Source organism: Heterodontus francisci, chromosome 4 (genome assembly GCF_036365525.1).
Source record: "Heterodontus francisci isolate sHetFra1 chromosome 4, sHetFra1.hap1, whole genome shotgun sequence".
NCBI classification, from domain to species: domain Eukaryota; kingdom Metazoa; phylum Chordata; class Chondrichthyes; order Heterodontiformes; family Heterodontidae; genus Heterodontus; species Heterodontus francisci.
Genome location: NC_090374.1, coordinates 14,560,157 through 14,585,480, shown reverse-complemented (window position 1 = coordinate 14,585,480; position 25,324 = coordinate 14,560,157). Strand labels below are relative to the sequence as shown.

General features: G+C 46.3%; 1 protein-coding gene and 1 long non-coding RNA gene across 6 annotated transcripts in view; one reads left to right on the top strand and one right to left on the bottom strand.

Annotated features, from left to right (window-relative positions):
• Window positions 1-25,324, top strand: part of tesk1b (testis associated actin remodelling kinase 1b) — a 177,051-nt gene that overhangs the window by 73,681 nt on the left and 78,046 nt on the right. For all 5 annotated transcript variants that reach the window (XM_068029189.1, XM_068029186.1, XM_068029188.1 and 2 more), the window contains one exon: window positions 3,435-3,517. In XM_068029189.1, the coding sequence (XP_067885290.1) occupies window positions 3,435-3,517 (83 nt within the window). The remainder of the gene's footprint in view (window positions 1-3,434; window positions 3,518-25,324) is intronic.
• Window positions 1-25,324, bottom strand: part of LOC137368909 (uncharacterized) — a 111,350-nt gene that overhangs the window by 14,794 nt on the left and 71,232 nt on the right. The gene's annotated exons all lie outside the window — the stretch shown is intronic.

Sequence of the window (25,324 nt, the reverse complement as noted above, 5' to 3'; positions counted from 1 at the left end):
TTCCTATGTCATTGGTACCAACATGTACCATGACCTCTGCCTTATCACCCTCCCCCTTCAGGATGCCCTGCAGCCGTTCAGTGACATCCTGGACCCTGGCACCAGGGAGGCAACACACCATCCTGGAGTCATGTTGACAGCCACAGTGGCGCCTATCTGTTCCCCTGACTACAGAATCCCCTATTACTATTGCTGTTCCTCTCTTTCCCACTTCCTGTGCAGACAGGCTGCTTGTGGTGCCAGAAGCTTGGCTCTGTCCGCACTCCCTGGAGGAACCAGCCTCATCAGCCTCCAAAATGGTATACCGATTTGCAAGCGGGACCCCAGGGGACTCCTGAACTACCTGCCTGTTTCTCTTGGACTGCCTGGTGGTCACCCATTCCATTCCTTCCTCAAGTCCCTTCAGCTGCGATGTGACCACCTCTCTATACGTGCTATTCACAATGGTCTCACACTCGCGGATGCTCCACAGTGTTTCCAGCCGCCGTTCCAGCTCTGAAACCCAAGCTTCCAGGAGCTGCAACTGGACACACTTCCTGCACACATGCTGGTCCTGGGGACTGGAAATGTTCCCGGATTCCCACATGCAGCAAGAGGAGCAAACCACGGCTTTAAGCTTTCCTGCCATGACTAAACCCTTTAAATTTAAAACTTTAGAAGATTGTTATAATAAAAAAAAATCAACTAACTTTTGCTAAAACAATGACTTACAATTCAATCCACTTTGAAAAATACTCACCAGGACTTATTCACCAGTCAGCTGTCTACTTTGGAAACTCTCGGCTCCCCTCACGCTCTTTGAGGACAGGTAGCAAATGAAAGGAGCTCCTCTCACCCTCCTCACTGAACTCCCTCAGTCACAAAACTTCCACTTTAGCACTCTGATGCAGCCCCAAGTCAGCACTCCAGTGCAAACGCGAGTATCTTCAGTATTTGAGGAGTCACGAATGGTGCTGAACATGGTGCAATCAACAGCAAATATCCCCACTTCTGACCTTATGTTGGTGAGAAGGTCATTGTTGAAGCAGCTGAACATGGTTGGGCCTTGGACACTACCCTGAGGAGCTCCTGCAGTGATATCCTGGGACTGAGATGATTGACCTCCAACAACCACAACCATCTTCCTTTGTGCAGGTATGACTCCACCCAGCGGAGAGTTTCCCCTTAATTCCCATTGGCTCCAGTTTAGCTCGGGCTCCTTGATACTATACTTGGTCAAATGTTGCCTTGATGTCAAGGGCAATTGCTCTCACCTCACCTCCGGAGTTCAGCTCTTTTGTGCAAGGCTGTAATGAGATATGGAGCTGAGTGGCCCTGGCAGAACACAAACTGTGCATCGGTAGCAGGTTGTTGCTGAGTACGTGCTGCTTGATAGCACTGTTGATGACACCTTCCAACATATTGCTGATGATTGAGAGTAGACTGATGGGGCGGTAATTGGCCGGATTCGATTTGTCCTGCTTTTTGTAGATCAGACATATTTGGGGAATTTTCCACATTGCTGGGTAGATGCCAGTGCTGTAGCTGCACTAGAACCGCTTAGTTCAGGGTGCAGCTAACTCTGGAGCACAAGTCTTCAGTACTATGGCTAGAATGTTGTCAGGGCCCATAGCCTTTGCAGTATCCAGTGCCTTCAGCCGTTTCTTGATATCACGTGGAGTGAACTGAATTTTCAGAATCTTGGTATCCATGATGGCGGGCACTTCAGGAACAGGCCAAGATGAATCATCCACTCAGCACTTCTGGCTGAAGATTGTTGCAGATGCTTCAGCCTTGTCTTTTGTACTGATGTGCTGGACTCCCCCATGATTGAGGATGGGGATATTTGTGGAGCCTTTCTCCTTCGGTTCGTTGTTTAATTGTCTACCATCATTCACAACTGGATGTGGCAGGACTGCAGAGCTTAGATCTAATCCATTGGTTATGGGATCACTTAGCTCTGTCTATCGCATGTTGCTTAGGCTGTTTAGCGTGCATGTAGTCCTGTGTTGTAGTTTCACCAGATTGGCACCTCATTTTTAGATGCTGCTCCAGGCATGCTCTCCAGCAGTTCTCATTGAATCAAAGTTGGTCTCCTGGCTTCATGGTATTGATCCAGTGGGGGATATGCCGGGCCATGGTTGGAGATTGTGGTTGAGTACAAATCTGCTGCTGTTGATGGTCCACAGAGCCTTACGGATGCTCTGTTCTGAGTCTATCCGATTTAGCACGGTGGTGGTGCCACACAACATGACAGTATCTTCAGTGTGAAAACGGGACTTCATCTCCTCAAGGAATGTGTGGTGGTCACTCTGACCAATACTATCATGGACAGATTCATCTGTGATGAGGATGAGTTCAAGTAGATTGTTCCCTCTTGTTGGTTCTCACCACCAGTCTGGCAGATATATCCTTCAGGACTCAGCCAGCTCGGTCAGTAGTGGTGCTACCAAGCCGCTCTTGGTGATGGGCATTGAAGTCCCCCACCCAGATTACATTCTGTGCCCTTGCTACCCTCTGTGCTTCTTCCAAGTGTTCAACATGGAGGAATAATAATTCATCAGCTGAGGGAGGGCGGTAGGTGATAATTAGCAGGAAGTTTCCTTGTCCATGTTTGGCCTGATGGCATAAGACTTCATGGGGTCTGGAGTCATTGTTAAGGACTCCCAGGGCCACTCCCTCTTGACTGTATACCACTGTGTTAATATCTCTGGTGGGTCTGTCCTGCCAATGGGACAGGACATACCCAGGATTGGTGATGGCAGTGTTTGGGACATTGTAAGGTATGATTCAGTGAGTATGACTATGTCAGACTGTTGCTTGACTCGTCTGTGGGACAGCTCTCCCAACTTTGACAGAAGCCCCCAGATGTTGGTGAGGAAAACTATGTGCCTTTGTCATTTCCAGTGCCTAGGTTGATGCCAGGTGGTTTGTCCGGTTTTATTCTTTTTTGATTTGTAGTGGTTTGATACAATTGAGCGGCTTGTTCGGCCATTTCAGCGGACAGTTTCTGTGGGTCTGGAGTCACATGTAGGCCTGACCGGTAAGTACGGCAGATTTCCTCCCCGAAGGGTGTTAGTGAACCAGATGGCTTTTTACGACAGTTCGGTAGTTTCGTTATTATTAGTGAGACTGGTATTTTATTTCAGATTTATTAATTAATTGAATTTAAATTCCTCCAGCTGTCGTGGTGGGATTCGAACTTGTCTCCGAAGCATTAGTCTAGGCCTCTGAATTACTAGTCCAGTAGCATTATCACTACGCTACCCACCCACTATGATTTGGTACTTCATTTTCAATGTGTATTTCAATCAGATCAGCCGCTTTGTAATGACAGCTCTTGTTTGGTCTGAAAGCGTGTCCACCCTTGGGTGAAACCCACACAGTCTGCTCCTCAATTAAAGCGAGTGTTGTGAATTCATCTTTTATGGAATATTGCTCTGTTTCCATTTCAGAATTGCTTGGTGAAGTGTGAGGGGAAGTCCTACACGGCTGTGGTGGGAGACTTTGGCCTTTCAGAAAAGATCCCAAACTACAGGTGAGTGAAAATAGCACCTTTCACAACCTCAAGATACCCTAAAATGCTTTACAGCCCATTAAGTAATTTGAAGTGTAGACACTGTTGTAATGCAGGAAATGCAGCAACTAATTTGTGCAAAACAAGCTCACACAAACAGCAATGTGATATCCTACAGATAATCCATTTTACTGATGTTGGTTGAGAGATAGGTATTGGGAGAATTCCCCTGCTCTTCTTCAAAATAGCGGCCATGGGATCTTTTACACCCACCCGAGAGGGCAGACAGGGCCTCGGTTTAACATATCATCCGAAATACAACACCTCCGACAGTGTAGTGCTCACTCAGTACTGCACTGGGAGTATCAGCCTAGATTTTGTGCTTAAGTCTCTAGATAGGAGTTTGAATCTGACTCCGAAGTGAGAGTGCTACCCACCGAACCACAACTGACCCCGATTAGCTGACTTTTCGGTTTAGATTGGAGACACAACCTGCCTCTTAACAATTACATACAATCCACATAAGCCTCCTCCCCCCCTACTTCATCTCCCCCTAACAGCAAAACCTTATATTCCTTTTTCCCTCATATGGTTATCTAACTTCCCCTTAAATGCCTCTCTGCTGTTTGCCACACTGTGGTATGTGATTTCCACATTCTAACCGCTCTGGATGTTAGCCAAGCGATATAGATTGGGTATAGCCGGCTGTGAATTTCTTCAGTAGCTACTGGTCTCAGACTTGTACTGCATCAGGGTTACATTACATATCTGTAGAAGTGGCTCTGTCGAAATTTTCAAACACTTTTATCAAATTGAAGAACATAGCCTGAACTATGTTTTCATGTGACTTCATTTATTAAGATCTGTTTTCTTTCCTGAAAATGCTTTGAGCTTCAAGTAAATTATGTAGATTTTAATCAGAATGCTACTGGACTAGTGATCCAGAGGCCTAGACTAATGCTTCGGAGACAAGTTCGAATCCCACCACGGCAGCTGGAGGAATTTAAATTCAATTAATTAATAAATCTGAAATAAAATACCAGTCTCACTAATAATGATAACGAAACTAGCGAACTGTCGAACTGATTAGGAAGTAAGAGCAAGGATTCTGGTCTCCATGTTATAAAAAGGATATAGAGGCTCTGGAGAAGATGCAGAAGAGACTCATAAGGATGATACCAGAATTGTGAGGATATAACAATCAAGAAAGGCCTTTTTAGTAGAAAAGAGAAGGCTTAGAGATGACCTGATAGAAATCTTTAAAATGATGCAGGGGTTTGATTGGGTAGACGTGGAGAAGATGTTTCCACGTGTGGCGAAGTCCAAAACTGGGGGCAATAAATACAAGACAGTCACTAATAAGTCCAATAGGGAATTCAGGAGAAACTTCCTTACCCAGAGACTGGTGAGAATATGGAAATTGTGGTCAAAATCATACTGGTTCTTCCGATGGTGAGGTGTAATATGAGGAAATCAACTGCTGCCTACAACACTAAATGGATACGACTGTGGAAATTCATGCAAGCTGTTCAGTACTTCATTGTAAAGATCAAAACTGTTCTTGCCCTCTCGGAAAGAGGCCTAGCATACATCCTTAATGTTTAGTGCAATCTCAATTCTCCACGCAACCCACCGATCTATTAATTTAATTCTTTAGAAATTCCAAACACGCTACAAAGTTAAACATCCTCGAGCATTTACTGAAATTACAGCCATCTTTAAAAAAAAAGCTGAAATATTTTAAGTCTAAAAAGGTGTGCTAATGATTAAAATCTACATAATTTACTTAAAGCTCAAAGCATTTTCAGGAAACGAAATAGATTTTAATAAATTTGACAGAGCCACTTCTACAGATATGTAATGTAACCCTGAGACCAGTAGCTACTGAAGAAATTCACAGCGGCTATACCCAATCTATATCGCTTGGCTAACATCCAGAGCGGTTAGAATGTGGAAATCACATACCACAGTGTGGCAAACAGCAGAGAGGCATTTAAGGGGAAGTTAGATAACCATACGAGGGAAAAAGGAATATAAGGTTTTGCTGTTAGGGTGGGAGGAGGCTTATGTGGATTGTATGTAATTGTTAAGAGGCAGGTTGTGTCTCCAATCTAAACCAGACAACTTCTCTCCAGCTGCAGAACACCCTGACCTCATGTTTTGGTTTTTATTAGAGAAAGGAAGGCTGAGAGAAGACATGATTCAAATGTCTAAAAATGGTGATGAGAATGAAAGCAGAGGCAGAGTCTCGAACACAAACTGTGAGCACAGAGCGAGGCATTCAAAACAGATTATTTTGCACATGACCGATGGGGATTAAGGAGGGCATTTGGCTCATCTGAAATTACCCATCCAGCATTACCTATAGCAGAATATCGGGTCATTATCACATTGCTGTTTGTGGAGCTTGCTGTGTGCAAACTGGCTGCTGGGTTTTCTATATTTGAACAGTGACTACACTTCAAAACGTTCATTGCCTGTGAAGCTCTTTGGGATCTTCTGAGAGCGTGAAGAGTGCTAGAGAAATGTGAATTCTTTCTTTATACATGAAGTGACCGAAGCAGTTAATGTCTGTTAGGTGTCAGCTGGTTAGGAGTGAGGATGGAGATCACAGACAAAGATGATTGAACACTGTCATGGAAAGGACAGAAAGGACAGATGTGTAGTCATCTCTCCTCCACTCCTCTCCCCCTCTGTCCACTCCTTTGCTCTCAAGGACCAGAATCAAACAGGGCCACAGTGAAAAATAGTGTGAAGGGGACAAGTAATGTTAAAAAGACAAGCCTTAAGGCTTTGTGCCTTAACTCGTAGAGTATTCGCAATAAAGTGGATGAATTAATCGCGCAAATAGATGTAAACGGGTATGATAGAGTCGGGATTACGGAGACATGGCTGCAAGGTGACCAGGGATGGGAAATGAACATCCAGGGATATTCAGTATTTAGGAAGGACGGACAAAAAGCAAAAGGCGGTGGAGTTGCATTGCTCGTTAAAGAGGAAATTAACGCAATAGTGAGGAAAGATATTAGCTCTGACGATGTGGAATCTGTGTGGGTAGAGCTGAGAAACACTAAGGGGCAAAAACATTAGTGGGGGTTGTATATAGACACCCAAACTGTAGTGGTGATGTTGGGAATGGCATTAAACAGGAAATTAGAGATGCATGCGATAAAGGAACATCTGTAATTATGGGTGACTTTAAACTGCATATAGATTGGGCAAATCAAATTAGTCACAATACCGCAGAGGAGGAATTCTTGGAGTGTATACGGGATAGTTTTCTGGACCAATACGTTGAAGAACCAACTGGAGAACAGTCCATCCTAGACTAGGTATTGTGCAATATGAGAGGAATAATTGACTCTAGTGGTGCGAGACCCCTTGGGGACGAGCGACTATAATATGATAGAATTCTTCATCAAGATGGAGAATGACGCAGTTGATTCTGAGACAAGGGTCCTGAATGTTAGTAAAGGAAACTATGAATGTTTGAGGCGCAAGTTGGCCATGACGGATTGGGAAACCTTACTTAAAGGGATGACGGTGGATAGGCAATGGCAAACATTTAAAGAGCGCATGGATGAACTGCAACAATTGTTTATCCCTGTCTGACGCAAAAGTAAAACTGGAAAGGTAGCCAAACCGTGGCTTACATGGGAAATTAGAGATAGCATTAGATCCAAGGAAGAGGCATTTAAATTTGCCAGGAAAAACAACAGACCTGAGGATTGGGAGCAGTTTAGAATTCAGCAAAGGAGGACCAAGGGATTGATTAAGAAGGAAAAAATAGAGTGTGAGAGCAAGCTTGTGGAGAACATAAAAATTGACTGTAAAAATTTCTATAGGTATGTGAAGAGAAAAAGATTGGTGAAGACAAATGTCTTACAGTCAGAAACAGGGGAATTTATTATGGGGAATAAAGAAATGGCTGACCAACTAAATGCATACTTTGGTTCTGTCTTCACAAAGGAGGACACAAATATCATACCAGAAATGTTGGGGAACACAGGGCTTAGTGAGAGAGAGGAACTGAAAGAAATCAGTGTTAGTAGAGAAATGGTGTTGGGGAAATTGATGGGATTGAAGGCCGATAAATCTCCAGGGCCTGATGGTATGCATCCCAGAGTATTTAAGGAAGTGGACTTAGAAATAGTGGATGCATTGGTGGTCATCTTCCAAGATTCTATAGACTCTGGAACAGTTCCTACAGATTGGAGGGTAGCTAATGTAACCCCACTATTTAAAAAGGCAGGTAGAGAGAAAGCAGGGAATTATTGACCAGTCAGCCTGACATCGGTAGTGGGGAAAATTATAGAGTCCATTATCAAAGGTTTTATAGCAGAGCACTTAGAGAACAGTGGTAGAATCGGGCAGAGTCAGCATGGATTTACGAAAGCGAAATCATGCTTGACAAATCTACTAGAATTCTTCGAGGATGTAACTAGTAGAGTTGATGAGGGGGAGCCAGTGGATGTGGTTTATTTGGACTTTCAGAATTCCTTTGACAAAGTCCCACATAAGAGGTTCGCATATAAAATTAATGTACATGGAATTGGGGGTAGTGCATTGCGATGGATAGAAAATTGATTGGCACACAGGAAACAAAGAGTAGGGATAAATGGGTCTTTTTCTCAATGGCAGGCAGTGACTAGTGGGGTACTGCAGGGATTGGTTCTAGGACTCCAGCTATTCAGAATATAAATGATTTATATGAGGGAACTAAATGTAATATCTCCAAATTTGCAGATGACACAAAACTGGGTGGGAGGGTGAGTTGTGAGGAGGATGCAGAGAGGCTTCAGGGTGATTTGGACAAGTTGAGTGAGTGGGATAATGCATGGCAGATGCAATATAATGTGGATAAATGTGAGGTTATCCACTTTGGTAGCAAAAACAGGAAGGCAGATTATTATCTGAACGGCTATAAACTGAGAGAGGGGAATAAGCAGCGAGACCTGGGTGTTCTCGTACACCAGTCGCTGAAGGTAAGTATGCAGGTGCAACAGGCAGTAAAAAAGGCAAATGGTATGTTGGCCTTCATAGCGAGAGGATTCAAGTACAGAAGCAGGGATGTCTTGCTGCAATTATACAGGGCCTTGGTGAGGCCACACCTGGAATATTGTGTGCAGTTTTGCTCTCCTTATCTGAGGAAGGATGTTTTTACTATAGAGGGAGTGCAGCGAAGGTTTACCAGACTGATTCCTGGGATGGTGGGACTGACGTATGAGGAGAAATTGAGTCGGTGAGGATTATATTCGCTGGAGTTCAGAAGAGTGAGGGGGGAATCTCATAGAAACCTGTAAAATTCTAACAGGACTTGACAGGGTAGATGCAGGAAGGATGTTCCCGATGGTGGGGGTGTCCAGAACCAGGGGTCATAGTCTAAGGATATGGGGTAAACCTTTCAGGACTGAGATGAGGAGAAATTTCTTCACCCAGAGAGTGTTGAGCCTGTGGAATTCGTTACCGCAGAAAGCAGTTGAGGCCAAAACATTGTATGTTTTCAAGAAGGAGTTGGATATAGCCCTTGGGTCTAAAGGGATCAAAGGGTATGGGGCGAAAGCAGGAACAGGCTACTGAGTTGGATGATCAGCCATGATCATCATGAATGGCGGAGCAGGCTCAAAGGGCAAAGTTTCTCCTTGCTCTCTGTTCACTCCTCTGCTGTCCCCATCCCCCTCTCCTCTCCTCAACCCTCCCTCTTTCTCCTCCCCCTGACCTCTCCTCTCTTTCTCTGCTCTCCTCCTCTCCCCCTCTACTCTCACCTCTTTCCTCTCCCCTCTTTCTTTTCCCCCTTCTCCTTTCCCACCTCTCTCCTCTGCCCTCCTCCCCTCTCATCTATTGTTGAATAAATGAATAATTGCCCTACAGTGTGGTTTATGGGCAATTTGATTACACCAGCAGGCCTCTAAGTCTCAGAAATAGAAGATGGCTTCAGCAGTGAAGGCGAGGCCAGGTGAATGCAGCACTGAATCTCAGTGACAAACCAAACTGACCAAGCATTGTCCTGCCCTTCCTCCGACAGTTTATTGATGTGTTTAAACACTTTGAAACCCCAATATTTCTCCTGAAAATTAGAAAAAACATTTCAGAACTAATTAAGTCACAATTTCAAATGGAGCTGAAAGACATTGAAAGGCGGCGGCCTGAATGAGCTCAGTATTGTGCAGCTCCAACTGAAGCTAGCGTTGCAGAGATACGAGCCGTGATATTAACATGGAGATGACGAGGATCCAAGAGAGCCCAGAAGCGGATGCAGAACCTGCAAGGCCGTGACGTGGCAGCCCTGCCGATCTTACCAACAGGGCTTCATTTGGATCAGACTGCTGCCTGGCAATTGGCAAATTGACAGGCTGCCACTGGTCCCTCCTTGGGGACGATCCCTGGCAACTGGGAGGCAGAGATGGAGTGAGAGATCAAGGTTGTGGGGGGGGAACGCAGGAAAGAGAGGCCATTGTGGGAGCGAAAGAACAAGAGATTGGCGGGGGGGGGGGGGGGGGTGGCGGGGAGAGGCTTTTATGAGAGGGAGTGGGAGATAGAGCCTTGTTGGGGGCGGGGAAGAGAGGCCATCATCAAGGGACTGAGAGTTTGGACCTCTGTTAGGAGAGGAGGGTTAAAGGAAAAGGCCATAATCAACAAAGAGGGAGGTGGACTTCTTTGTGGGATCGGGAGGGGGGGCGGTGGGGGGGTGGAGAGCAGGGCCCTCCTGCTCATCCTGACCCACAAGGAGTGCTGTACAAGGCACTTACTTCTTGAGCCTGCAGCTCACACCTTTTTCTTTGCCAGGTTTCCTGAGCACTGGGAAATCTTTGTGGCAAATGTTACATGTAAATCAACCTCCCAATTGCACTGTGGGAGCCCAATGTAAATTTGTTGATGGAGCATCCTGCCTCTCCGTAGCAGGACACTTGGTCACCATGAAACCCGCTACCAATGAAAATGGAACTGGGCACGTCTCTAATGGGGACACATTCCAGTTTTTACATTTTCAAACCTTTCCTGCCTATTTTGCAGGGGTGTTGAGGGGGGTGGGAGGGGTTAATATCAATGCCGTGATCTTTGCAAAGAGTGGATGTTGCTAAGAGATGGCCTGTGCAAACAGTTGATGGTACTGAGCGACAACCCTTCCAAACACTTGTGATCTCCTGGACTAGTTCTGATCGCCTGAGGGGCATCAGAGAGGAATTTTCCAGAGTATTGTTTCCCTTGTTGTTTTATTACCTCTCTGAAAGGTGCCAAGAGGCAACCCTTCCAAACAGCTCTCCCGTACAATGGGCTGTTACTGAGAGATGGTTTGTCCATATCAAAACAATTAATGAGATCTTTGCAAACTGATGTGATACAGCTGGTGCTGCTGACAGATACTCTTTCCATATAGCTGATGTTGATGATGGATGGTCTTTGAACAGTTAATGCTGCTAAAGGGCTCACCTGCTCCATATTCCTTCCTCTGTAGATGTTGCTAGGAGATGGCCTTCGCCCAATGTTACAAGAGGCACCAACTGTTGACTTTATGAAAAGGAGGTTATTGTATTTTAGAGCAGGACTGTGGTTGAATGGAATGGGTCCATTTTACTTGCGTTACCTGGTGTCGCATCAGAGCTGCATTATTCTTCATCTTATCCTGACTGGAATTTTGTTGTTTTTCTAGTTATGCTGTTTATTTTCTCATTCTCAATGTCTTCCTCGCATGTGCCTCTTCAAATTCTCCTTCAACAGAATGGGCTTTGAGGCTTAGACCTGAGTTATATAACTTTTGCGGTTAGAACAGATCTTTATGCTTGTCAACTCATCCTCAATTCTGGTTGATTCTGAAACCTAATTACAATCTGAAAAACATATTATGGATCCTACTACCAGTGATCAAAATCTGTTACCTTTGCGTGTTTCCTATCAAGTTATCAGAACAACATAAAAAGACAATGAATTTACAGCGCAGAAACAGGTCATTTGGCCCAACTGGTCTCTGCTGGTGTTTATGCTCCACACAAGCCTTTCCCCACCCTACTTTATCTAATCCTATTAGCAAATCTTAAATTCCATTCTCCCTCATGTGCTTATCCAACTTCCCCCCAAAATGCGTCTAAGCTTTTTTCCTCAACCACTCCCTGTGGCAGTGAGTTCCATTCTCACTACTCTCTGTGTAGAGAGGTTTCTCCTGACTATCTTACTGGATTTACAAGTGACTGTCTTATATATATTGGCCCTAGATTTGGACTCCCCCAAACTGGAAACATCTTCTCTACGTCTACCCTATTAAGCAGCTTTATCAGGCCACACCTTAGCATTCACATCTTTACAGAAAAGAGTCCCAGCCTCTTTTTTTGTTTTATTCATTCATGGGATGTGGGCATTGCTAGCAAGGCCAGCATTTATTGCCATCCCGAAATGCCCTTGAGAAAATGATGGTGAGCTGCCTTCTTAAACCGCTGCAGTCCTTGGGGTATAGGTACACCAACAGTGCTGTTCGGGAGTTCCAGGAGTCTGACCCAGCGACAGTGAAGGAACGCTGATATAGTTCCAAGTCAGGATGGTGTGTGGCTTGGAGGGGAACTTGTTCCCATGCATCTGCTGCCCTTGTCCTTCTAGGTGGTAGAGGTTACGGGTTTGGAAGGTGCTGTCGAAGGAACCTTGGTGAGTTGCTGCAGCGCATCTTGTAGATGGTACATACTGTGTGTCGGTGGTGGAGAGAGTGAATGTTGAAGGTGGTGGATAGGATGCCAATCAAGCAGGTTGCTTTGTCCTGGATGGTGTCAAGATTTCTGAGTGTTGTTGGAGCTGCACCCATCCAGGCAAGTGGAGAATATTCCATCACACTCCGGACTTTGTCTTCTACATAGTAGACAGGCATTGGGGAAACAGGAGGTGAGTTACTCCCTGCAGAATTCCCAGCCTCTGACATACTCTTGTAGCCACAGTATTTATGTGGCCGGTCCAGTTCAGTTTCTAGTCAATGATGACCCCCAGGCTGTTGATAGTGGGGGATTCAGCGATGGTAATGCCATTGAACATCAGGGGGAGATGGTTAGATTCTCTCTTGTTGGAGATGGTCATTGGCTGGTACTTGCGTGGCATGAGTGTAACTTGCCATTTATCTGCCCAAACCTGGATATTGTCCAGGTCTTGCTGCATTTCTACACGGACTGCTTCAGTATCTGATGAGTCGCGAATGATGCTGAACATTGTGCAATCATCAGCGAGCATCCCCACTTCTGACCTTATGATGGAGGGAAGGTCACTGGTGAAGCTGCTAAAGATGGTTGGGCCTACGATACTACCCTGAGGAACGCCTGCAGTGATATCTTGGGACTGAGATGGCTGACATCCAACAACCGCATGCATCTTCCTTTGTGCTAGGTATGACTCCAACAAGCGGAGAATTTCCCCCTGATTCCCATTGATTCTAGTTTTGCTTGGGCTCCTTGATGCTAAACTCGGTCAAATACTGCCTTGATGTCAAGGGCAGAGGGCAGTCACTCTCACCTCACCTCTTGACTTCAGCTCTTTTGTCCATGTTTGAACCAAGGCTGTAATGAGGTCAGGAGCTGAGTGGCCCTGGAGGAACCCAAACTGAGCAGTGAGCAAGTTATTGCTGGGCAAATGCCGCTTGATAGCACAGTTGACGACACCTTCCATCACTTTGCTGATGACCGAGAGCAGACTTATGGAGCGGTAATTGGCCGGGTTGGATTTGTCCTGCTTTTTGTGCAGAGGACATAGTTGGGAAATAGAATCCCCTATCATCCCTATCAAAAGGGGGACAGATAGGTGTTTCTGTGGCCGCAAACGTGACTCCAGGAAGGTATGTTGCCTCCCTGATGCGAGGGTCAAGGATGTCACGGAGTGGCTGCAGGACATTCTGAAGGGGGAGGGTGAACAGTCAGATGTCGTGGTACACATTGGTACCAACAACATAGGTAGAAAGAGGGATCAGGTCCTGCAACAAGAATTTAGGGAGCTAGGTAGCAGATTAAAAACCAGGACCTCAAAGGTTATAATCTCTGGATTACTCCCGGTGCCACGTGCTAGTGAGTATAGGAATAGGAGGATAGAGCAGATAAATGCGTGGCTGAGGAGATGGTGCAGGAGAGAGGGCTTTGGTTTCCTGGATCACTGGATCTGTTTCTGGCAAAGGTGGGACCTGTACAAGTTGGACGCATTGCACCTGAAACGGAATGGGACCAACATCCTTGTTGGGAGGTTTGCCAGTGCTGTTGGGAGGTGGGTGGTTAAACTAATTTGGCAGGGGGATGGGATACAGAGTGGAGGTACAGTAGGGGGCGATGCACAGTCAAATAGAAAAGAGAAACTGAGTCAGTCCGGAAGGCAGAGCAAATATAGACCTGTTAAGGCACAAGGGAAAAATGCAAGGCTGGATTGCATCTATTTTAATGCAAGGAGTCTTATGAGTAACAGACATGAATTGAGGGCGATGATTAGCACAAGGGATTATTATATTATTGCTATCACAGAGACATGGTTGACGAAGGGGCAGGACTGGCAGCTCAGTATTCCAGGGTATAGAATCTACAGGCGAGACAGGGAAGGGGGTAAAAGAGGAGGTGGCATTGCACTGTTGATCAAGGAGTCAATTACTGCAGTAAGGAGGGATGATATCTTAGAAGGTTCCTCAAATGAGGCCATATGGGTAGAACTTAAGAACAAAAGGGGGGCAATCACTTGGCTGGGCGTGTACAACAGACCTCCAAACAGCCAGGGAGAGACAGAGGAACAGATATGTAGGCAAATCTCAGAGATGTAAAAATAATAGGGTAATAATAGTAGGGGATTTCAACTTCCCCAATATTAACTGGGATAGTCTTAGTGTAAAAGGCTTAAAGGGGGAGGAATTCTTAAAATGCATACAGGACAGATTTTTGAGCCAGTACATGGAAAGTCCTACAAGAGAAGGGGCAGTACTGGACCTAATCCTAGGGAATGAAGCCGGTCAAGTGGTAGAAGTGTCAGTGGGGGAGCATTTCAGGGATAATGACCACAACTCTGTAAGATTTAAGGTAGTTATGGAAAAGGACAAAGATGGATCAGAAATAAAGATACTGAATTGGAGGAAGGCCAATTTCAATATGATAAAACAGGATCTGGCCAAAGTGGACTGGGAGCGGCTACTTGTAGGAAAATCTACATCAGACCAGTGGGAGTCATTCAAAGAGGCAATTGTGAAAGTTCAGAGCCAACATGTACCCGTTAAGGTGAAGGGTAGGACCAACAAGTCCAGGGAACCCTTGATGTCAAGGGATATGGAGGATTGGATAGGAAAAAAAAGCAGGCTTATCGTAGATTCAGAGTGCTGAAAACAGCAGAGGCACTGGAGGGGTATAGAAAGTGTAGGGGGGCACTTAAAAAAGTAATTAGGAGAGTGAAGAGGGGACATGAAAAAACACTGGTGGGCAAGATAAAGCAAAATACTAAAGCATTTTGTAAGTATATTAAGGGCAAGAGGATAACCAGGGAAAGAGTAGGGCCCATTAGGGACCAAAGTGGCAATCTGTGTGTGGAGCCGGAGGACATAGATGAGGTTTTAAATGATTACTTTTCATCTGTGCTCACTATGCAGGTTTAGAGATCAGGGAGGGGTTTATGATATACTTGAACATATTAGCATTGAAAGAGAGGAAGTGTTAGCTGTTTTAGAGGGCTTAAAAGTGGATAAATCCCCAGGCTCAGATGAGATGTATCCCAGGCTGTTATGTGAGGCAAGGGAGGAGATAGCAGGGGCTCTGACACAAATTTTCAAATCCTTTCTGGCCACAGGAGAGGGACAAGAGGACTGGAGGACAGCGAATGTGGTACCATTATTCAAGAAGGGTAGCAGGGATAAACCAGGTAATTACAGGCTGGAGAGTCTAACATCAGTGGTTGGGAAACTATTGGAAAAAATTCTGAGGGACAGGATTAATCTCCACTTGGAGAGGCAGGGAATAATCAGGGATATTCAGCATGGCTTTGTCAGGGGGAGATCGTGTCTAACTAACTTGATTGAATTTTTCAAGGCGGTGACTAGATGTGTAGATGAGGGTAAAGCAGTAGATGTAGTCCACATGGACTTCAGTAAGGCTTTTGATAAGGTCCCGCATGGGAGATTGGTTAAGAAGGTAAGAGCCCATGGGATCCAGGGTAATTTGGCAAATTAGATCCAAAATTGGCTTAGTGGCAGGAGGTAGAGAGTGATGGTCGAGGGTTGTTTTTGCGAGTGGAAGCCTGTGCCCAGTGGTGTACCGCAGGGATCGGTGCTGGGACCCTTGCTGTTTGTAGTGTACATTAATGATTTAGACGTGAATATAGGAGGTATGATCAGTAAGTTCGCAGACGACATGAAAATTGGTGGTGTTGTAAATAGTGAGGAGGAAAGCCTTCGATTATAGGACGATGTAGATGGACTGTTAAGATGGGTGGAGCAGTGGCAAATGGAATTTAATCCTGAGAAGTGTGAGGTGATGCATTTTGGGAGGACTAACAAGGCAAGGGAATATACAATAGATGGTAGGACCCTATGAAGCACAGAAGGTCAGAGGGACCTTGGTGTACTTGTCCATAGATCACTGAAGGCCGCAGCACAGGTAGATAAGTTGGTTAGGAAGGCCTATGGGATACTTGCCTTTATTAGCCGAGGCATAGAATATAAGAGCAGGGAGGTTATGATGGAGCTGTATAAAACGCTAGTTAGGCCACAGCTGGAGTACTGTGTACAGTTCTGGGCACCACACTATAGGAAGGATGTGATTGCACTGGAGAGGGTGCAGAGGAGATTCACCAGGATGTAGTCAGGGCCTAAAGCCTTTGCAGTATCACGTGGAGTGAATCGGATTGGCTGAAGACTGACATCTGTGATGCTGGGGACTTCAGGGCGAGGCCGAGATGGATCATCAACTCGGCACTTCTGGCTGAAGATTGTTGCAAATCCTTCAGCCTTGTCTTTTGCACTGATATGCTGGACTCCCCCATCATTGAGGATGGGGATATTTGTGGAACTTCCTCCTCCTGTTAGTTTTTTAATTGTCCGTCACCATTCACAACTGGATGTGGCAGGGCTGCAGAGCTTAGTTGGTTGTGGAATCACTCAGCCCGATCTATTGCATGTCGATTCCGCTGTTTGGCATGCAAATAGTCCCATGTTGTAGCTTCACATGGCTGACGCCTCATTTTTAGGTATGCCTGTTGCTTCTCCTGGCATGCCCTCCTGCACTCTTCATTAAACCAAGGTTGGTCCCACAGCTTGATGGTAATGGTAGAGTGGGGGATATGCCAGGCCATGAGGTTACAGATTGTAGTTGAATACAGTTCTGCTGCCACTGATGGCCCATGGAGTCCTCATGGATGCCCAGTTTTGAGTTGCTAGATCTGTTTGAAATCTAACCCATTTAGCACGGTGGTAGTGCCACACAACACAATGGAGGATATCTTCAACGTGAAGACGGGACTTCGTCTCCACAAGGGCTGTGCGGTGGTCACTCCTACCAATACTGTCATGGACAGATGCATCTGCAACAGGTAGATTGGTGCGGACGAGGTCAAGTAGGTTTTTCCCTCTTGTTGGTTCCCTCACCACCTGTTACAGACCCAGTCTATCAGCTGTGTGCTTTCGGACTCAGCCAGCTCTGTCAGTAGCGGTGCTACCAAGCCACTCTTGGTGATGGTCGTTGAAGTTGCCCACCCAGAGTACATTTTGTGCCCTTGCTACTCTCAGTGCTTCTTCTAATTGGTGTTCAACATGGAGAAGCATTGATTCATCAGCCAAGTGGGGGGCAGTAGGTGGTAATCAGCAGGAGGTTTCCTGGCCCGAGTTTGACCTGATGCCATGAGACTTCATGGGGTCCGGAGTCAATGCTGAGCACTCCCAGGACAGCTCCCTCCCATATACCACTGTGCTGCCACCTCTTGTGGGCTGCCCTGCTCGTGGGACAGGACATACTCAGGGATGGTCTTTGTGGTGTCTAGAACACTGTCGGTAAGGCATGATTCTGTAAGTACGACGATGTCAGGCTGCCTGCCCCCATAACCCTAGACTCTCTTGTAGATCAAAAATCTGTCTAACTCAGCCTTGAATATATTCAATGACCCAGCATCCACTACTATCTGAGGGAAGAGAATTCCAAAGATTAACAACACTCAGAAGAAATTGCCCCTCATCTTTATCTCAAATGAGACCCCTTATTTTGAAACTGTGTCCACCTGGTTCTAGATTCCCCCACAAAGGGAAACATCCTCTCAGCATCTACCCTGTCAAGCCCCCTTAGGATCAGTCACCGTTAACTGGTGCAGTCTCCATGGCAACGCCTCTACCAATCAGAAGTTCACTTGCCAACCAATCAGCCCTCTCATACAGTATAAAGTTGTTGTTTTCCCTTACATTGGTATTCTTGCAGATTGTCCGATGAGTGCAAGAAGAAAAGCTTCGACAAAATGTCTCTATTTTCAGCAATACTCCAGATGTGGTATACCTGGATTTCCAAAAGGCATTCAGTAAGGTGCCACACAAAAGGTTAATTTGCAAGATAAGGGCTCATGGAGTTGGGGATAATATATTAGCACGGATAGATGATTGGTTAACAGACAGGAAGCAAAGAGTGGGCATAAACAGGGCATTTTCAAGTTGGCAAGCAGTGACTAGTGGAGTGCTGCAAAGATCGGTGCTGAGGATTCAACTATTTACAATCTATTTTAATGACTTTAGAAGAGGAGATATAGAGTGATGTATCTATGTTGGTTGATGATACAAAGGTAGATACAATGGAAAGGTAAGCTGTGGGGAGGACACAGAGAGGCTACAAAGAGATATAGACAGGTTAAGTGAGAGGGCAACAAGATGGCAGATGGAGTATAATGTACGAAAGTGTGAAGTTATTCACTGATCATTCTTTTGGGCCTCCTTATCTCGAGAGACAATGGATACGCGCCTGGAGGTGGTCAGTGGTTTGTGAAGCACCGCCTGGAGTGGCTATAAAGGCCAATTCTGGAGTGACAGGCTCTTCCACAGGTGCTGCAGAGAAATTTGTTTGTTGGGGCTGTTGCACAGTTGGCTCTCCCCTTGCGCCTCTGTCTTTTTTCCTGCCAACTACTAAGTCTCTTCGACTCGCCACAATTTAGCCCTGTCTTTATGGCTGCCCGCCAGCTCTGGCGAATGCTGGCAACTGACTCCCACGACTTGTGATCAATGTCACACGATTTCATGTCGCGTTTGCAGACGTCTTTATAACGGAGACATGGACGGCCGGTGGGTCTGATACCAGTGGCGAGCTCGCTGTACAATGTGTCTTTGGGGATCCTGCCATCTTCCATGCGGCTCACATGGCCAAGCCATGATCATAAGAATAGAAAAACAATATATTTTTTAAAAGGTGTGAAACTTGTAATTGTTGATGTTCAAAGAGACTTGGGTGTGCTTGTACAAGGAACACAGAAAGTTAGCATGCAGGTACAGCAAGCAATTAGGAAGGCAAATGGCATGTGGGCTTTATTACAAGGGTATTTGAGTACAACTCCATAACATCATTAGCAGCATCCCCAACACCGAACACCTATTCCTGCTGGGGGACTTTAATGCCAGGGTTGGGGCCGACCATGACTCATGGCCCTCCTGCCTTGGGCGCTATGGCGTTGGAAGGATGAATGAGAACGGGCAGAGACTGTTTGAGTTGTGTCCCTATCATAACCTCTGCATCACCAACTCGTTCTTTCACACTAAACCCTGTCACCAGGTTTCATGGAGGCACCCAAGATCGCGTCGTTGGCACCAGCTAGACCTCATTGTCACAAGGCGAGCTGCCTTAAACAGTGTTCAAATCACATGCAGCTTCCACAGTGCGGACTGCGACAGCGACCACTCCCTGGTGTGCAGCAAGGTTGCAGACTAAAGAAGTTGCATCATTCCAAGCAGAAGGGCCACCCGCGCATCAACACGAGCAGAATTTCTCACCCACAGCTGTTACAAAAATTTCTAAATTCACTTGTAACAGCCCTTCAAAACACTCCCACAGGGGATGCTGAGACCAAGTGGGCCCACATCAGAGACGCCATCTATCAGTCAGCTTTGACCACCTACGGCAAAAGTGCGAGGAGAAATGCAGACTGGTTTCAATTTCATAATGAAGAGCTGGAACCTGTCATAGCCGCTAAGCGCATTGCACTGTTGAACTACAAGAAAGCCCCCAGTGATTTAACATCCGCAGCACTTAAAGCAGCCAGAAGCACTGCACAAAGAACAGCCAGGCGCTGCGCAAACGACTACTGGCAACACCTATGCAGTCATATCCAGCTGGCCTCAGACACTGGAAACATCAGAGGAATGTATGATGGCATGAAGAGAGCTCTTGGGCCAACCATCAAGAAGATCGCCTCCCTCAAATCTAAATCAGGGGACATAATCACTGACCAACACAAACAAATGGACCGCTGGGTTGAGCACTACCTAGAACTGTACTCCAGGGAGAATGCTGTCACTGAGACTGCCCTCAATGCAGCCCAGCCTCTACCAGTCATGGATGAGCTGGACATACAGCCAACCAAATCGGAACTCAGTGATGCCATTGATTCTCTAGCCAGCGGAAAAGCCCTTGGGAAGGACAGCATTACCCCTGAAATAATCAAGAATGCCAAGCCTGCTATACTCTCAGCACTACATGAACTGCTATGCCTGTGCTGGGACGAGGGAGCAGTACCCCAGGACATGCGCGATGCCAATATCATCACCCTCTATAAAATCAAAGGTGACCGAGGTGACTGCAACAACTACCGTGGAATCTCCCTGCTCAGCATAGTGGGGAAGGTCTTTGCACGTGTCGCTCTGAACAGGCTCCAGAAGCTGGCCGAGCGCGTCTACCCTGAGGCACAGTGTGGCTTTTGTGCGGAGAGATCAACCGTTGACATGCTGTTCTCCCTTCGTCAGATACAGCAGAAATGCCGCGAACAACAGATGCCCCTCTACATTGCTTTCATTGATCTCACCAAAGCCTTTGACCTCGTCAGCAGACGTGGTCTCTTCAGACTACTAGAAAAGATCGGATGCCCACCAAAGCTACTAAGTATCATCACCTCATTCCATGACAATATGAAAGGCACAATTCAACATGGTGGCTCCTCATCAGAGCCCTTTCCTATCCTGAGTGGCGTGAAACAGGGCTGTGTTCTCGCACCCACACTTTTTGGGATTTTCTTCTCCCTGCTGCTTTCACATGCGTTCAAGTGCTCTGAAGAAGGAATTTTCCTCCACACAAGATCAGGGGGCAGGTTGTTCAACCTTGCCAGTCTAAGAGCGAAGTCCAAAGTACGGAAAGTCCTCATCAGGGAACTCCTCTTTGCTGACGATGCTGCTTTAACATCTCACACTGAAGAGTGCCTGCAGAGCCTCATCGACAGGTTTGCGGCTGCCTGCAATGAATTTGGCCTAACCATCAGCCTCAAGAAAACGAACATCATGGGGCAGGACGTCAGAAATGCTCCATCCATCAATATTGGCGACCACGCTCTGGAAGTGGTTCAAGAGTTCACCTACCTAGGCTCAACTATCACCAGTAACCTGTCCCTAGATGCAGAAATCAACAAGCGCATGGGTAAGGCTTCCACTGCTATGTCCAGACTGGCCAAGAGAGTGTGGGAAAATGGCGCACTGACACGGAACACAAAAGTCCGAGTGTATCAGGCCTGTGTCCTCAGTACCTTGCTCTATGGCAGCGAGGCCTGGACAACGTATGTCAGCCAAGAGCGACGTCTCAATTCATTCCATCTTCGCTATCTCTGGAGAATACTTGGCATCAGGTGGCAGGACTATATCTCCAACACAGAAGTCCTCGAGGCGGCCAACATCCCCAGCTTGTACACACTACTGAGCCAGCGGCGCTTGAGATGGCTTGGCCATGTGAGCCGCATGGAAGATGGCAGGATCCCCAAAGACACATTGTACAGCGAGCTCGCCACTGGTATCAGACCCACCAGCCGTCCATGTCTCCGCTTTAAAGACGTCTGCAAACGCGACATGAAATCGTGTGACATTGATCACAAGTCGTGGGAGTCAGTTGCCAGCGTTCGCCAGAGCTGGCGGGCAGCCATAAAGACGGGGCTAAAGTGTGGCAAGTCAAAGAGACTTAGTAGTTGGCAGGAAAAAAGACAGAGGCACAAGGGGAGAGCCAACTGTGCAACAGCCCCGACAAACAAATTTCTCTGCAGTACCTGTGGAAGAGCCTGTCACTCTAGAATTGGCCTTTATAGCCACTCCAGGCGCTGCTTCACAAACCACTGACCACCTCCAGGCGCGTATCCATTGTCTCTCGAGATAAGGAGGCCCAAAAGAATTTGAGTACAGGCATAAAGAAGTCTTGCTACAATTGCACAGGGTTTTGGTGAGACCACATCTGGAGTACTGTGTGCAGTTTGGTCTCTACATTTAAGAAAGAGTATACTTGCACTGGAGGCGATACAGTGAAGGTTGACTAAATTGGTCTCTGAGATAAGGGGGTGGGCCTACGATGAGAGGCTGAGTAAATTGGGCCTACATTCTCTGCAGTTTAGAAGAATGAGCGCTGATCTCATTGAAGCATACAAGATTCTGAAGGGATAAAAACAAGAAATGCTGGAAATACTCAGCAGGTCTGGCAGCATCTGTGCAGAGAGAAGCAGAGTTAACGTTTCAGGTCAGAGACCCTTCTTCAGAACAACAAACAACAAAGAACAAAGAAAAGTACAGCACAGGAACAGGCCATTCGGCCCTCCAAGCCTGCACTGATCTTGATGCCTGCCAAAACTAACACCTTCTGCACTTCCGGGGCCCGTATCCCTCTATTCCCTTCCTATTCTTATATTTGTCAAGATGTCTCTTAAACGTCGCTATCGTATCTGCTTCCACCACCTCCCCTGGCATCAAGTTCCAGGCACTCACCACCCTCTGTGTAAAAAACTTGCCTCGCACATCTCCTCTAAACTTTGCCCCTCGCACCTTAAACCTATGTCCCGTAGTAACTGACTCTTCCACCCTGGGAAAAAGCTTCTGACTATCCACTCTGTCCATGCCGCTCATAACTTTGTAAACTTCTATCATGTCGCCCCTCCACCTCCGTCGTTCCAGTGAAAACAATCCGAGTTTTTCCAACCTCTCCTCATAGCTAATGCCCTCCAGACCAGGCAACATCCTGGCAAACCTCCTCTGTACCCTCTCCAAAGCCTCCACATCCTTCTGGTAGTGTGGCGACCAGAATTGCACGCAATATTCGAAGTGTGGCCTAACTAAGGTTCTGTACAGCTGCAACATGACTTGCCTATTTTTATACTCTATGCCCCGACCGATGAAGGCAAACATGCCGAATGCCTTCTTGACTACCTTATCCACCTGCGTTGCCACTTTCAGTGACCTGTGGACCTGTACGCCCAGATCTCTCTGCCTGTCAATACTCCTAAGGGTTCTGCCATTTACTGTATCCCTCCCACCTGCATTAGAACTTCCAAAATGCATTACCTCACATTTGTCCGGATTAAACTCCATCTGCCATTTCTCCGCCCAAGTCTCCAACCGATCTATATCCTGCTGACGTAAGGCTCACCGGCCTATAATTTCCTGGATTATCCTGCCACCCTTCTTAAACAAAGGAACAACATTGGCTGTTCTCCAGGCCTCTGGGACCTCACCTGTAGCCAATGAGGATGCAAAGATTTCTGTCAAGGGCCCAGCAATTTCTTCCCTTGCCTCCCTCAGTATTTTTGGGTAGATCCCATCAGGCCCTGGGGACTTATCTACTTTAATGCTTTGCAAGACACCCAACACCTCCTCCTTTTTGTTAATGAGATGACTGAGACTATCTGCACTCCCTTCCCTAGGCTCATCATCCACCAAGTCCTTCTCCTTGGTGAATACTGATGCAAAGTACTCATTTAGCACCTCGCCCATTTCCTCTGGCTCCACGCATAGATTCCCATCTCTGTCCTTGAGTGGGCCAACCCTTTCCCTGCTTACCCTCTTGCTCTTTATATATGTATAAAAAGCCTTGGGATTTTCCTTAATCCTGTTTGACAATGACTTTTCATGACCCCTTTTAGCCCTCCTAACTCCTTGCTTAAGTTCCTTACTGACAAATATTAGAAATGTAAAAGGTTTTAAACAAGTAAAGTGGGGGTGGGGCAAGAGATAACAAAGGTGAAGGTGTTGATAGGACAGGGTCACAGAGAATAACTGACCAGAAGGTCATGGAACAAAGGCGCATGGTATGTTAATGATGTGCTGAAAGACAAAGCGTTAGTACAGAGAGGGTGTAAAGCACAGAGCACTCCAAGCAAACATAAAAAAACACAGTAAAACAACCCAAAACAATGGGTAAGCACAGTGGAAACAAACTAAACAGTCCTCCTCAGGCCCCCTCCCCCAACTCTTTTTCCGGTACATTGATGGCTGTATCGGTGTCGTTTCCTGCTCCCGCCCGGAACTAGAAAACTTTATTAACTTTGCTTCTAAATTCCACCCTTCTCTCACCTTCACATGGTCCATCTCCGACACTTCCCTTCCTTGACTTCTCTGTCTCCATCTCTGGGGATAGGCTGTCTACAAATAGCCATTATAAGCCCACAGACTTATACAGCTACCTCGACTACACTTCTTCCAACGAACATCAACGGAAGCTTGAGGAACAGCACCTCATTTACCGATTAGGCACAATGCAGCCTGCCGGACTGAACATTGAGTTCAATCATTTCAGAGCATGATGGGTCCTCCTTTCCATGCTTAGTTATTTTTTCTTTTTCCTTTTTTATTTGGTGATTTTATTTTAGGTTTTTCAGTTTGTTTAGTTGTTTCCACTGTGCTTACCCATTGTTTTGGGTTTTTTTAAATGTGTTTTTTATGTTTGTGCTTGGAGTGCTCTGTGCTTCACACCCTCTCTGTACTAATTCTTTGTCTTTCAGCACACCATTAACATACCGTTCGCCTTTGTTCCATGACCTTCTGGTCAGTTATTCTCTGTGACCCTGTCCTATCAACACCTTCACCTTTGTTATCTCTTGCCTCGCTTTACTTGCTTAAAACTTTTTACATTTCTAATATTTGTCAGTTCTGAAGAAGGATCTCTGACCTGAAACGTTAACTCTGTTTCTCTCTGCACAGATGCTGCCAGACCGGCTGAGTATTTCCAGCATTTCCTGTTTTTATTTCAGATTTCCAGCATCTGCAGTAGTTTGCTTTTAAGATTCTGAAGGGGCTTGATAGGGTAGACACTGAAAGATGGTTTCCACTGGTCGAAAAATCTAAAACACGGGTGCAGTCTCAGGATAAGGGGCTGATGATTTAGGACTGAAATGAGGAGAAATTACTTCATTGAAAGGGTTGTGAAACTTTGGAATTCCCTACCCAAGAGGGTTGTGGATGCTCCACTGGTGAATACATTTAAGGCTGGGTAGACAGATTTTTGGTCTCTCAGGGATATGGCAAGTGGGCAGGAAAGGGGAGTTGAAGCCTAAGATCAGCCATAATCGTTTTGAATGGCGGAGCAGGCTCACTGGGCATATGGTCCACTCCTGCTCCTATTACCTGTGTTCTTATCCCTAATTGCCCTTGAGAAGGTGGTGGTGAGCTGCCTCCTTGAACCGGTGGAGTCCATCTGGCCCGGGAACACCCACAGTGCAGTTAGGGAGGGAGTACCAGGATTTTAATTCAGCGACAGTGAAGGAACAGCGATGCATTTCCAAGTCAGGATAAGCATGTGGCTTGGAGGGGAACTTGCAGGTGGTGGTGCTGTTCCAATGTGTCTGCTGCCCTTGTCCTTCTTGGTAGAAGAGGTTGCAGGTTTGGAAGATGCTGACGAAGGAGGTGTGGTGAGTTCCTGCAGTGTATTCTGT